General features: G+C 42.4%; 1 protein-coding gene across 1 annotated transcript in view; it reads right to left on the bottom strand.

Moving 5' to 3' along the window:
• Nucleotides 1-16,054, bottom strand: part of itk (IL2 inducible T cell kinase) — a 105,891-nt gene that overhangs the window by 75,347 nt on the left and 14,490 nt on the right. Inside the window, exons 2-3 of the mRNA XM_028813088.2 lie at nt 8,332-8,436; nt 413-494 (exon numbers count right to left, since the gene is read on the bottom strand). Of these exons, the coding sequence (XP_028668921.1) occupies nt 413-494; nt 8,332-8,436 (187 nt within the window). The remainder of the gene's footprint in view (nt 1-412; nt 495-8,331; nt 8,437-16,054) is intronic.

Genomic DNA, 16,054 nt, shown 5'->3' on the forward strand with positions numbered 1-16,054 from the left:
GTGGAAGTGTGAGTGTGAGATGAACGAGGAGGTGTAATGGCACATGAGGTATCCTCTGACAGTTGCTTTTAAAGATGGCAAATTTAAAATTGGACATGAGGTGAGAAAGGTGTGGAGTCTGAGAAGCTGGCTTTACATGGTGCTCGAGAGAGAGAGAGCACCGGTTAAGAGACACACTTGAATCTCGAGGAAAGGCGCTGAAGGTACACGTACAGCAAGAGATAGCAGATCTTTTTTTTTATCTCATCTATTACCTGTCTTTGACATGTACTGTGGCTATTATATATATATAATACAGTAAATAAACAAGAAATCAAGATGTAAAGCTAGAGACTCAACAATTCAGCTATATAGAGTTAATCAGGTTTACATTGTGAAATATTAATTACAGAATCATTCAGAAAGATGTTACCTTCTTTCAGGGCCCATACCCACTTCTGCTGCGTGTCTTTATCTGGTGCAAACACATATAAGCAGTAATTGTCGTGGACAACCTAAAATCAGATAACAAAGTTATTACAGGCTGAGAAAGATTCATGGCTATTAAAGATGTGTTAATTGGTAATTCAGGTTGAAGGATATTTTAAGCACTAACAACATTTCTTTTCTAAGAAAATGCATCTGAAGCAAAGTCATATGGCTAATCAGTCGTCCTACGTATGCACTAGCAATTGCGTTGATAAACAATTCATTTCATTCAAAGCTAAAAGTTGCTAAAAGTCTTATCTGATAAACACGAACTGTCGCTTTGTTGCCCTGGCTGGCTGCAAATATTCCCTCCTGTCAAATCAGAACTGACTAATAAGAAAACCTCCATTGAAAGTAAAAACTTTGCTTGTGCGTCAGTTGGTAAATATTTCCAAAAATGTAATCTTTCTGTTCTTGTTCAAGCACAGGTTAAAATAGAAATGTCAATTAAAAAAACATGAGAAGTTGGCCTAATTCAAGAATTGGGTACAGAGCTAAATTGATTTTCCCTTGTATAGTTTATCCTATACATTGTAAATATTCTATTTGCAGAAAAATCCTATTTTTCAATTAAAAAATGCTTCATATGGCACTTTTACCAGTACAGTCGCCCGAGAGCATTTCTTTCAATGAGGTCAATAACTGCCTTGCTATACGCTACCAGTGAAAAGTTTTACAACACCTCAGTTTTTATGGAAATGCATGAAGTTTAATGTCTTAATGTTTCATGAAATCAAGGCACAGAATAAACACTGGCAAATAAAAAAGTAAGCCATGGAATCACTAAGTGTATAAAATTGTATTCCAATTTTTGATTCATCAAAGTAGTCTGCACCTTTAACTGACATAACTGCTAAACAGGGGTAATTCTTGTGATTCAGAATGCCAGTCGCTCTGTGCCAGTCACCAATTCTGCCCCCCAGACCATTGCACTTCCTCCTCCATGTTTGACAGTTGCTGTCACACACTGAGAAGCCATCCTGTCACCAACTCACACACCCTGCGTAATGAACCCAAGATTTCAAATTTAGATTCATCGCTCCATAAGACCTCCTTCCAGTCTGCAGTAGTCCACAGCTGGCATTTCAAGGCCTTATTCTGTCCTTTAAGGAATGGCTATCTTCCTGCCACTCGCCCTGTCAAACTTGCAGCACAGAGTCTCCTCATCACAGTACAAACTGACACTTGCTTTTATCGACCTGCGCTGTATAACACACATGCGTATGGAAGGCAGCTAGAAGGAACAAAAGAAAGTAATTCCATGCCAGGCCAAGGGGGTGGCGGGATGCAGTAGACCTTTCTCTTTTATCTCTGCAGACCAGATACGGAAAATTCTGCCTGGTTCCAGCCAGATGACATCACTTCCAGTTCCGGCCATCAGGATGCCACTTCCGGTTCTGGTTGAGGACGTCACTTCCGCTGACCTCCCTTAAAAGCAAGACAACCTCCTCTTTGTATTCAGTTCTGTTTTGGACTCAACCTGTACACTTCTGTGCTAACAAAACCTTCATTTTTGCAGCTTTATTCATATATACGGGTGGCTGCCCCAAACCTCTTACTGTTAAAGTGTGGTGCTGTGAGGCGCCTCTGGTCACACAAGCTGGTGACCCTCAGAAACGTGTCTTCTGATTGGCTGGTGACTTTCGGTCTGCCAGATCTCATCCTATCTGAGTTTTTTCCCAGTTTCCAATTGCCTTTGGATTGTGTAGGACAGGGGTCACCAACTCCGGTCCTGGAGGGCTCCAGTGGCTGCAGGTTCTCATTCTAACCCTTTTCTTAATCAGTGACCTGTTTTTGCTGCTAATTAACTTATTTTGAATTCATTTTAATAAGCTTGCTCTTGAAGACTCAGGCCCCTTGTTTCTATCTATCTCATATAGTGCTTTTTCTATCTATCTATCTATCTATCTATCTATCTATCTATCTATCTATCTATCTATCTATCTATCTATCTATCTATCTATCTATCTATCTATCTATCTATCTATCTATCTATCTATCTATCTATCTATCTATCTATCTATCTATCTAAATGACAATAAAGCAAATCCATCCATCCAACACCTCACAGCAGGCCAAGAAAGCTCAGCAGAGGTTGCACTTCCTTAGGAGGCCGAAGTGAGTGAGAATCACCCCTTCCATCTTCACCACTTTCTTCTTCCTGGGCACCACTGAGAGCATCCTGATGCATTACATCTTACATCTTTTCATTTAAGGCTATAAAGCAAAACAAATGGGAACATTTCGAAGGGGGGGATTCTTTTCTATACCCATTGTACATTGTGAGATTTTTGAGAACAACCCCACAACCGCATTTGTGCACCAGAACTCTGTTAATGCAGGCAGAGATTGGATGTCTATAATTATTTATTGTAGTATTCACTCAGGTATTGGCTGGACTCTGTGAATTTAGCATTGTCTTTGTATTGGTTTTATTTACTTTTTTGTGATTTTCCCTTTCCTTTTTTGCACATTTTCTGGTTCTGAGACGTGCAATTTTGTCTCATTGTATTTTACATATGGCTGGAATGACAAATAAATAAGCTTGCATTTAAACTTGAAGGGTGTATTATCGTGAAACTTCTCACTACTTATCCTTTACCTTGGAGTAAGTGTACTCATCAGGTTTGTTACTGGGTTGGTCTACTGTTGCACCTTAAGATTAGCACACAAATACATAGATAAATGCATACAACAGAAACTCAGCAGTTCCCTAACTAATGACACACACACAGCTTGTTAACCTCTGGCACTTTAAACCACACAAGTGACTTTGGAATAACACAGCCTGTCACTCTCTCAGCACTTCAAGAGACATACTTATTATCGGCACAAACAACATACAATGTTTTAAATATAGCTCAGACTTAAATATTACTTTAGTCTCTAAAATATTCAAACACACAAAGGCTCAACATCCTTGACTATAGGCCATTTATCAGTCAAGAATGCCTTACTTGACGTCCTGTTCCCTACTATAGGTTGGAGCTCTCACCCTCAGCCTTAATAAACCTCACAGCACAGAGCGTATGGCAAACTTCCGGCTACTCCAGGTGCTCAAAGAAATCTGCCTTATTACTTCAATCACTCTAGACATGAAGACAAACCATAGAAAGTTAAAAAGCAGCATGGTATTTATTACATGAATAATAATACCGGCGGCACGGTGGCGCAGTGGGTAGCGCTGCTGCCTCGCAGTTGGGAGACCTGGGGACCTGGGTTCGATTCCCGGGTCCTCCCTGCGTGGAGTTTGCATGTTCTCCCCGTGTCTGCGTGGGTTTCCTCCGGGCGCTCCGGTTTCCTCCCACAATCCAAAGACATGCAGGTTAGGTGGATTGGCGATTCTAAATTGGCCCTAGTGTGTGCTTGGTGTGTGGGTGTGTTTGTGTGTGTCCTGCGGTGGGTTGGCACCCTGCCCGGGATTGGTTCCCTGCCTTGTGCCCTGTGTTGGCTGGGATTGGCTCCAGCAGACCCCCGTGACCCTGTTTGGATTAAGCGGGTTGGAAAATGGATGGATGGATGGATAATAATACCAAATAAAACAAAGAATAACAGAAAATGAGATTGATAGTAAAGTCCGGATATATATACTCTTTAGAAAAAGCTTACGAAAAAGTAAAGTTGTCAAGTATGAATGTCCCCGGACAGCATTGATCTAGCACTCGAAGTTGTTCATGGGATGCCTTGCTGACGATCAGATGGAAATGCCCGCACATTGCTGGCGTCCTCCTCTGATGTCACTCTGTTCTCTTCTTATGTTCCTGTTCAGATGAGGCATATTTTATATATAAACGTCTATGCGTGGAAGTGTGTGCGTCTGTGTGTCCACCCGGAAGTGCGTGGCTACAGCATGAAGCTCAAAGAAAGCAACTCCTTTGCCAAAGTGAAACCGCCGAGAAAAGAGAAACTTGCTTAGCCGCTAATACACAACCGAGGCAAGCACATCGGCAAAACGAAACCTCCAAGGAGAGAGAAACTCGCTTAGCCGCTGATAGACAACGGAGGCGAGCACGTCGGCAAAAGAAAACCGCATGAGTAAATAGAACCTTGCTTAGCTGCTAATCAACAAACCGATGCGATTAAATTGATTGAAATGCCAGAATCCATGGTTTCTAAGAGCCCAGGATTTTTACAGCACGGGCATGGAGACAACCAGGAATACGTTTTGCTTAGAACAGGTAGGAACATTTAGACTGCACACTGAGTGTCACGTTTCTAAACCAATCCAATGTCTTATGAAGGCGGTGCTCAAAGTAGGGGTGGGGACTTTGAACTGCAAAGAGGAGGAGTCTGGTATCTCTGCATTCCAGAAACCTCCATTCTGGTGCTCCAAGTGAGTGGAGTTAACTGTAAGGGTCGCAACTTCAAGTAGAGATACATGTTTGGTAAAAGAGCAGTGGTGCACTCCTTTAATGGATCCGATAGAGAGCAAGTTTCTGATTTTAATAAACTGTGTACAGCCCAAAGTCTCCTAAAATGACCCCTATTAAACAAATAAATGTGTTCTGCATCAATGCGACAAGTGGTAAATGTGAATGGTACATTGTCACAGGTGCTGTGTGTGCTCTGTGTTGATCAGCGTTACGATAACAGTCTTGGCATCGATGTGAGTTTCAAAGAATTATGAAAAAATGAGCTGCAAAATATGCATTTGAAGTAAACGGTGTGTCCAGGTCGCAGTAAGGAGACCTGGGTTTGCTTCCCGGGTCCTCCCGGCATGGAGTTTGCACGTTCTCCCCGTGTCAGCGTGGGTTTCCTCCGGGCGCTCCGGTTTCCTCCCACAGTCACAAGACATGCAGGTTAGGTGCATTTGAACTTGAAGGGTGAACTTGCAGACTGCCAATACTGATGCGCTGTGCAAGAAAGGACAGAGCCGACTATACTTCCTTAGAAGGCTGGCGTCCTTCAACATCTGCAATAAGATGCTGCAGATGTTCTATCAGACGGTTGTGGTGAGCGCCCTCTTCTACGCAGTGGTGTGCTGGGGAGGCAGCATTAAGAGGAAAGACGCCTCACGCCTGGACAAACTGGTGAGGAAGGCAAGCTCTATTGTTGGCATGGAGCTGGACAGTTTAACATCTGTGGCAGAGCGAAGGGCGCTCAGCAGGCTCCTATCAATTATGGAGAATCCACTGCATCCACTTAATAGTATCATCTCCAGACAGAAGAGCAGCTTCAGCGACAGACTGCTGTCACTGTCCTGCTCCACTGACAGATTGAGGAGATCGTTCGTCCCCCAAACTATGCGACTCTTTAATTCCACCCGGGGGGGTAAACGTTAACATTTAACATTATACATAGTTATTGTCTGTTTTTCACCTGCATTATTATCATTCTTTAATTTAATATTATTTATTGTATCAGTATGCTTCTGCTGAAGAATGTGAATTTCCCATTGGGATTAATAAAGTATCTATCTATCTATCTATCTATCTATCTATCTATCTATCTATCTATCTATCTATCTATCTATCTATCTATCTATCTATCTATCTATCTATCTATCTATCTATCTATCTATCTATCTATCTATCTATCTATCTATCTATCTGCATTGGCGATCTTAAATTGTTCCTAGTGTGTGCTTGGTGTGTGGGTGTGTGTGCCCTGCGGTGGGCTGGCACCCTGCCCGGGGTTTGCTCCCTGTGTTGACTGGGATTGGCGCCAGCAGACCCCCGTGACCCTGTGTTAGGATATAGCGGGTTGGACAATGACTGAATGACCAACTAAACGGTGTGTCACACCATTAAGAGAGTGGATAACAAAGAGCCATAGGAGATGCGGATTTCAGGACTCAAAACACCCAAATCAGCCTAACAACACCAGTAAAGGCATGGATGAAATTGCACAACATCCACCTTCTGACTGTACATGTAAACAAATAAATAAAGGAATTTAACATTACTGTTCTATTGGAAATGCAAACATGCCATGATAGAGTTTTAACGCGTATCGATACTCTACTCGCCATTGAGTACAATGACTGATGACAACAAATTCATTTGCCTATGGAAGATGATGTGCAGCAAGAGGAGTGGAGATGCCAGAGGGCAAAAACTGCTTGCATTTTGCATGGATCGGTCGCTTTTCTTGTGTGCAACAAAAACGCCAACTGCCATTCAAGCCTATACCTGATGCGCGACATGATACACAGTATACATTGCTTTTGATTGCTTAGCCTGTGTGCTGCTAACGGTGCAGGCTCCATACAGAAGTATAAATCAGCCTTAAGATGTAAGAACAGTGTGTCATGATCATATGACAAGAAGAAACGACGTGCTTCCGGGTTGAAGAAAGGAGCTTTTTATCCGACTCGGAAATGTTCAGGATCACATGGACAGAAAAGAGAAATGCTTCCGGGTCATGGACTATATAAAGGACTCTGGGAAACCAGTACACGGAGCTGAGCTGGGAGAAAAGGTGGCGAAGTGTCTGGGAGTGTGGAGGATTGATTACTGTATTGTTTATTGATTATATGAGTATTGTGGAGTGTAGGTGCTTTGTGCACTTTATTAGTGTCCAAATAAATAATTCTTGGACTTTTACCTGGTGTTTGGCGTGGTACCTGAGGGTTCGAGAGGTCGATAAGGGCCTCAACTGTTACAACAGACAAAGTGTGTTTACCATTTATACAAAACTAGACAAAGAGCCCGTTTCGACAACGTAAGATGAAACGGGCACGAGTTTGTGTCAGCAGTGTATGAAGAACAAATGATATGCAATGAAGAAGTTTTGTAATGATTGTAGTCCGCTTTATTCATTACTGTACAGGCTTGTACTGTTAGTTGATGAATTTTCCAGGCCTATAGTGTAATATTGAATGATGAATGTTCCAGTACAATATGGAATAGTAATAAGTATAAGCACCACAAACCTGATATAGGTGTATTGAATGAATGCGTAATTGAATCAGAATGCGTAATTAGGCCTCGAGCTGTAGTCGAAATCGCCTTCCAGGCCTCTAGAGCTTTAATCGAAGTCGCCTTTCTCTTTGAATTTTTGCGGCCGTAAATCCGTCGCCTGCCACGATGTTGGGGTTGGATGTCGATCTCGTAAGGTTTTTTGGGCAGCTGCGCAGAAGGCGACTGCACATTCGGCTTCAGACGGACGCGAGTGAGTGAGTGAGTGAGTGAGGAGGCAGGCGAATTATGTATTAAGATGTGTCTCTTTAGATTGCAGGGGTGGGCAACGTTGGTCCTGGAGGGACACAGTGGCTGCTTAAATAGAAACCAATGCTTGCCAGTCTCAGATCTTATTTCATTTGTTGCCTTGTTAGTCTGCAATGTTAGCTTCTTATATTGTAGATTTTTTTTTCCATTCCAAGTATATCACCCAAATGATTTGAAGCCTAAATCGGATCATTTTCAGACTGTCACATTTTTGTCTTAAGTGTTTTATTAAACCAAATAGTGCATGATGAATCCACACAGGAGAAAATGGAAACAAGTCAGATTGGCTTCTTTGCCATTTGCATTGTATTGCTAAATATGGAGCCGTTAAAAACAGGGAATGCAGCTGTTTAAGACTTAAAACGATGCAACTAACAAGCAAAATCAAAATATCACTTGAGCTATAAATGCTTCATCATCAATAATTGACTACTCATTTAGAAACTGGGTTGGAGCAAAAACCTGCAGCTCCTGTGGCCCACCAGGATTGAATCTGCCCACCCCTGATAAGAACACAGTTCAATGTGGCAAATGATTGAATACCATGATTGTGCAGAAATAACTTTGACTTGAAAAATACCAAACTTACCCTTTAATAGAAATAAAAACCACAAACCTCCCCCTGGAGCCTGCAGATGATAACTCTGCGCAGCCTCACAGCCTTCGAGCTTTGCCCACCTCAAATCAGACTCACCTGAAAGGGGTATTTGAAGCTACAGGGAATGTGAACGTCACTCCTCACAATCTCCACGCATTTGATTCTTGACAGTTCTATGGAGCCTTTAAGGGTGGGCTTTTTCTGAAAAGAGTAAAGAAATAATTGAATTCAAAGCTGACCCAGACCCTAACCCTAAACTCTATTAGCATCCAGTTTTTCCCTGATTTGAAAATCTTAACCTGCTTTCCGAAAAACACCAATCATTAAGAACAACTCTCCATTTCCATAATGGGGTCCATAAGCCACAGTGCATAGAAAAAGTCTTCACCTCTTTTTAAGGTTTCATATTTTATTATTCTACAAATTTGAACCACGGTTGATTTAATTTGGCTTTTTTGACACTGATCAACAGAAAACAGAGCCTTAAATGTCAAAGTAAAGTCAGATCTCTTCAAAGTAGTCTGAATTAATTGCAAATATAGAACACAACATAATAATAATAATAATTATTTGCATTTATATAGCACTTTTCTCACTGCTCAAAGCGCTCAGCAATTGCAGGTTAAGGGCCTTGCTGAAGGGCCCAACAGAGCAGAGTCCCTTTTTTGGCATTTACGGGATTCGAACCGGCATATAGAACATATAGAAGATTAGATAACGCTATTAATCCCATAGGGAAAGTTAGATGCATACACCCACAGAAACATATAAAACAAAGATAGAGACTCGCATGATAGATAATACAACCAATCAATCAATTGATAAATAAACAAACAAATAAATAAATAAATAGATAAAATAAAATAACTCATTGTATTTGTTCAGAGATTTCAAAATGAACTATGAGTAAGTCAAGCAGAAGCATTGAATTACTTGATAGCAGTGGGCAGAAAAGACCCCCAGAGTGGCTAAAAGTACACCTGGAGGGGATAGAGGGGGATTTTTCATGATGGCTTCCAATTTTGCCTCCATCCCGTTTTCCACAACAGCTTCCAGTTTTACAATGTCCAGGGTTAGCAGGCTTTCCTGATATGTTTTATTCAGACCTTGTGCTTCTTTTGAGCTCAAGTTGCTTCCTCCCCAGTAGACCACAGTGTAGAACACCACAGTGCCTACTATGGACTGGTAGAACGTATCCAGCAAATTGTTGCACACATCAACCAACCTGACTCCCCTTAGCAAGTCCAGTCTGCTCTGGCCCCTATTATATGGTGCCACTATATGGTCAGACCAGTCCAGCTGGTTGTTTATGTGGACCCCCAGGTCCTTGTAGCTCTGTATCACTTCCACATCCCCTCCTAGATGGTGACAGGTCTCAGAGGCTCCTCCACCAGCTCTTTTGTCTTACTTACCCGCACCACAAGACAAAGTCCTCCACAACCTTCCTATATTCCGACTCTTCTCCGTTATTAATTGGGCCTATGATGGAGGAGTCATCTGAAAATTTCTGTAGATGTCAAGCGCTGGTGTTTTGCTTGATCTCTGTTGTGCAGACGGGTGAAAAGAAAGGGAGACAGGACAGTTCAACCTGAGGTGCTCCATTATTACACACCACCATTTCTGACACACAATTCCTTAGCCTCATTTACTGCCATCTGGTGGTCAGGTAGTCCAGGATCCAGGAGATTGTGAGTGCATCAGGATTCAAAGCCTTGAGGGTTTCCCCAGTCAATGAGGCAGAATGGTATTAAAAGCATTAGAAAAGTCAAAGAACACGATCCTGATTGTGACGCCGGCTTTTTGTAATAAAATCGTGAGTGGTCTCCCCTCGACTTTCTCTTATACTCAGACATGGGGATGGATATTTGAGGAGTAAACCGCAAGACAATGATTATATTTTATATTCTGTACATTAAAGAACCTTCATTAACAAATCAAATTAATAATATATCAAAGTTGAATAAATCAGACTTCAGCCGAATGAATAAAAGGTAAAGTACCACTTCCAGTTAACGGAAATAGCCCAGAAGTTGATAGAAATCTACGTTTTGTACCTAATACAATGCAAAATTTGGTTGACCTAAGTGAAAGCATACTCAAGTTATCGTGTTTACACACAAACACACACACATAGACAGACACACAGACATAACTCCAAAAATGGTATAGGGAGATTAACTCGAAAGAGGTCCTGAATATTCTGTAATAACTCTCACTAGGATGAAGCAATCTGAACAAAACAACGTACAATGTGCTCCTCAGTATATGGAGCTGTGAACAAGCTGGGATGCCACTGCGTCAGAGCGATGAGGTAGGCGCCGGACAGCCGTTTGCAACTTCTGGGTGCATCCCGCCCGTATCCCTTCACTCAGACTTCTCATTAGGATGGTGGGGTACAGTCATGAGCAGCGCGTCTTCATGGTGCAAACCTATTGGGTCACCAAGTCGTTTAAGCAATGTCAGAATCCAGAAACTAGATGATTGTGTGTGATGAAGCGGGTTCTCTTCATGCTCCCAACGTCCTAATGGGAGCTTTAAACCTAACACCATTGATAATGTCACCGAGATGAGCTGACAAATGAGGACAAATCTCACATGAAACCAGGGGATATATCCAAAAAGTGCATAAGTGCTTTTATTAAAACAACAAACAGTATCCCAACAAAAGTGCAGGGCCTCAGTTTCTTCAATAAATCCATCAAAACAAGTGTCCAGGGGGATAAAAAATCAAATAAATAAATCCTTTAAAATACGAAGTTAAAGACGCAGTAGTTAAAATGCAGTCTCTCTCTCTCTCTTTACTCTCCGGCCCACCTCCGTCTCTCTTTCTCCCCGGCTCACCCATTGCTCTCTCAGCCGGCGGAGACCCTACAGCCACGAGCTCCGTCTTGGCATCCTTACAGACGTCACTGCCAGAACGTCCAAGGTTGGCTCTCCTTCCTTCATCTTTCGCACTCCTGCAGTCGCTCCTCAGATCCCTCGGGAGGACACCTGCCCTGCTCACCCCACTCACTCGAACTTTCAGTAGGGTGAACAAGCCCCCAGAGCGCCACCGACTAACGCGCCTTCGTGGGGCCCCAGCTCATTCGGCTTCCCCTTTTCAGGTGGCCAGATCCTCCTGCTTAGACTGCTCTTTATTGTCCATTTACCTTTTCTTCTTCACCTCGATCTATCCCTACCTCCTTCCATTTATCTCTCTCCTCATCCTGGTATCAACCCGTATATATACACCCCCACGCACCTCCGTGGGCACAGCGGATTAATCACACACCACAGGAAGCCAATGAGGCAATCGAGAACGACCTCACCCACACGTGCAGGTGCGACTCGCTCCAACTACCCCATTAACTCCCCGTGGCCATGCAATCGTGCCCACGGAGAACGGCACGGCTATACGGTTTTAAAACCAGGCCTTTTTTATTGGAAGCCGCGGACCAGCTATACCACATCGTGAGGTAACGGAAAAGTTACTTCCACCAAGATGGAGCAATGTGTCACACATCGGCAAGGAGCATGTCAGAAACTGAGTCCTTCTTCGGCAACAGGGTCATTTCAAAGGGGCTTTGGCCACCACAATTGCTGGATCTGACACCACCAGACTACTTCCTTTGGGGTCTGCTCAGAGGAAAAGTCTATCGGAACAAGCCTGGCACTGTGGAAGATTTGAAGGAAAACATCCAACATGAAATTGCTGCTATTCCCTCCGAGATACTTGCCGATACGTTCAGGAACATGCAGAGCACTGCGTCTGGCAGAAAACGGAAACCACTTCCAACATCGCATGTAATGCAATGGATTACACATACGTCAAGGTATAGAGCAGATTGTTTTGGTTCAGATTGCTTCATCCTGACGGGAGTTACAACAGAATATTCGGGGCCTCTTTTGAGTGAATCTTCCTGTATTTTCGGACTCAGGGAGGTCTAAAATGTCGAGATTCATCAAAATCTCGACATCGAATCTTTGGACAATTACAATACTTTCCCAATACTTCATATACAGTGGTGTGAAAAACTATTTGCCCCCTTCCTGATTTCTTATTCTTTTGCATGTTTGTCACACAAAATGTTTCTGATCATCAAACACATTTAACCATTAGTCAAATATAACACAAGTAAACACAAAATGCAGTTTTTAAATGATGGTGTTTATTATTTAGGGAGAAAAAAAATCCAAACCTACATGGCCCTGTGTGAAAAAATAATTGCCCCCTTGTTAAAAAATAACCTAACTGTGGTGTATCACACCTGAGTTCAATTTCCGTAGCCACCCCCAGGCCTGATTACTGCCACACCTGTTTCAATCAAGAAATCACTTAAATAGGAGCTGCCTGACACAGAGAAGTAGACCAAAAGCACCTCAAAAGCTAGACATCATGCCAAGATCCAAAGAAATTCAGGAACAAATGAGAACAGAAGTAACTGAGATCTATCAGTCTGGTAAAGGTTATAAAGCCATTTCTAAAGCTTTGGGACTCCAGCGAACCACAGTGAGAGCCATTATCCACAAATGGCAAAAACATGGAACAGTGGTGAACCTTCCCAGGAGTGGCTGGCCGACCAAAATTACCCCAAGAGTGCAGAGACGACTCATCCGAGAGGTCACAAAAGACCCCAGGACAACGTCTAAAGAACTGCAGGCCTCACTTGCCTCAATTAAGGTCAGTGTTCACGACTCCACCATAAGAAAGAGACTGGGCAAAAATGGCCTGCATGGCAGATTTCCAAGACGCAAACCACTGTTAAGCAAAAAGAACATTAGGGCTCGTCTCAATTTTGCTAAGAAACATCTCAATGATTGCCAAGACTTTTGGGAAAATACCTTGTGGACTGATGAGTCAAAAGTTGAACTTTTTGGAAGGCAAATGTCCCATTACATCTGGCGTAAAAGGAACACAGCATTTCAGAAAAAGAACATCATACCAACAGTAAAATATGGTGGTGGTAGTGTGATGGTCTGGGGTTGTTTTGCTGCTTCAGGACCTGGAAGGCTTGCTGTGATAGATGGAACCATGAATTCTACTGTCTACCAAAAAATCCTGAAGGAGAATGTCCGGCCATCTGTTCGTCAACTCAAGCTGAAGCGATCTTGGGTGCTGCAACAGGACAATGACCCAAAACACACCAGCAAATCCACCTCTGAATGGCTGAAGAAAAGCAAAATGAAGACTTTGGAGTGGCCTAGTCAAAGTCCTGACCTGAATCCAATTGAGATGCTATGGCATGACCTTAAAAAGGCGGTTCATGCTAGAAAACCCTCAAATAAAGCTGAACTACAACAATTTTGCAAAGATGAGCGGGCCAAAATTCCTCCAGAGCGCTGTAAAAGACTCATTGCAAGTTATCGCAAACGCTTGATTGCAGTTATTGCTGCTAAGGGTGGCCCAACCAGTTATTAGGTTCAGGGGGCAATTACTTTTTCACACAGGGCCATGTAGGTTTGGATTTTTTTTTTCTCCCTAAATAATAAAAACCACCATTTACAAACTGCATTTTGTGTTTACTTGTGTTATATTTGACTAATGGTTAAATGTGTTTGATGATCAGAAACATTTTGTGTGACAAACATGCAAAAGAATAAGAAATCAGGAAGGGGGCAAATAGTTTTTCACACCACTGTACGAGAAAGTAAAAACATTATTATTATTATTACTATTATGATGGATGAGTGCATAGATGGCTTTTTATTTGTCTAATACTTTTTCACTTTGTGACTCAATATGTGGTAACAGATACACTAGTTCCAAAAAATCTGTGAACACCTGACCATCACACCTAAATGTATTTGTTGGACCTCTAATAGATAATACAACCAAAACCATGGACCTTAATATGGAAATTGCCCAAGAGTGGCTTTAACAACCTCCACTCTTCTCCTTCTGCACGATTCTGGAGTGCTGGTGTGTGTCTGTGGGAATCTGTGCCCAATCATCCAAAACAGCACTTGTGAGGTCAGATACTCAGGTCTGATGAGAAGACCTGGCTCACAATCGGCATTCCAGTTCATTCCAAAGGTGTTCAATAGGGCTGAGTCGGGGGTCAGTGTATCACTTCAGTTCCTTTCGGGTTAGACAATGAATGATGATGACAAATATCATTGAGTTCCTCTGTGTCTTTATAGAGCTGGCCTTATACACGGGGGCACAGTCCCCATGCAAGAACAGAAAAGAATCTTCACAAACTGAAGAGAACTATTGTCCAAAATATTTTTGGTATGCTGAAGCATTAACAGGACCCTTAACTAAACCCAAGTTGCTAAGCCCAAACTCTGTCATTGTCCCACCTCCATCAACCTTTACAGTAAGCACTATGCAGTCCAGAAGGTAGCGCACTCCTGGCATCCACCAAACTCAGACCTGTCCATCAAACTACTAGATGGTGAAGTGTGATCCACCACTCCATGCTTCCACTGCTCCAGAGTCCAATGGCGGTGCTTGGCATTGCACACAGTGACCTAAGGCTTGTGGATGTAGTTGCTTGGTCATGGAAATCCATTTCATGAAGCTCCTGATGTACAATTCTTACGGTGATGTTGCTTCCAGAAGCAGTGTGGAGCTCTCTTGTGAGTGATGAAACAGATGAGAGGAGATTTTTACACACTTCAACACTCTTCGGCACTACTCTGTGAGTTTGCATGGTCTACCTCTTTGTGGCTGAGCTGATGTTGCTCCTTGATGCTTCCACTTCACATTAGCAGCACATACAGCAAACCACGGCACATCTAGCAGAGCAGAAATTTCATGCACTGACTTGTTTGCAAATGTGGCATCCTAAGACAGTGCCACACTTAAATTCACTGAGCTCTTCAGCACGCAAATGTGTGTCAATGGAGATAGCATGGCTTCCATGTTTGAATTTACAGACAGTGCTCAGTGTTCAGAAGTCATGAAGAAGTCTAACATAATGTCAGGTTATATAGCTCCTCGGATGTGTGGAGAACAAGTCACAGGAGGTTCTGCTTAAACTTTATAACACACTCGTGAGGCCTCATCTGGAGTACGGGGGGCAGTTTTGGTCTACAAAAAGGACATAGCAGCACTAGAGAAAGTCCAGAGAAGAGCGACTAGGCTGAGTCCAGGGCTACAGGGAAGGAGTTCTGAGGAAAACTTAAAAGAGCTGAGGCTTTAAGGAGAAGGCGATTAAGAGATGACATGATTGAAGTGTTTACAGTTATGAAGAGAATTAGTCAAGTGGATCGAGACGGTGACTTTAAAATGAGTACATCAAGAACACGGGGACACAGTTGGAAACTTGTGAAGGGGAAATTTTGCACAAATAATAGGAAGTTTTTCTTTACACAGAGAACCACAGACACTTGGAATAAGTGACCAAGTCGTGTGGTAGACAGCAGGACTTTAGGGACTTTCAAAACTCAAGTTAATGCTATTTTAGAAGAATTAAGTGGATATGACTGGCAGGCTTTGTTGGGCTGGATGGTCTGTTTTTGTCTGGATGGTTCTAATGTGCCTGATTTTGATGCACCTGATAACACTGTTTAACCACTAGGGGACACCACTGTGTCCCAAACACTAGAAACAATCACATTCAATACAGTTTATTAATAGTTTATTAACTACAACATCTTAACAAAAGGTAAGGACCATAAAAGTACCACAAACACAGAAATACAGTTCCTCCTCTCTCCATCCACTCTACCAGAGAGTTTTGTTCTCTGCCAATGCTTCTATCTATCTATCTATCTATCTATCTATCTATCTATCTATCTATCTATCTATCTATCTATCTATCTATCTATCTATCTATCTATCTATCTATCTATCTATCTATCTATCTATCTATCTATCTCATATAATGCTTTT

This window comes from Erpetoichthys calabaricus, chromosome 11 (genome assembly GCF_900747795.2).
Source record: "Erpetoichthys calabaricus chromosome 11, fErpCal1.3, whole genome shotgun sequence".
Taxonomy (NCBI): Eukaryota; Metazoa; Chordata; class Cladistia; order Polypteriformes; family Polypteridae; genus Erpetoichthys; species Erpetoichthys calabaricus.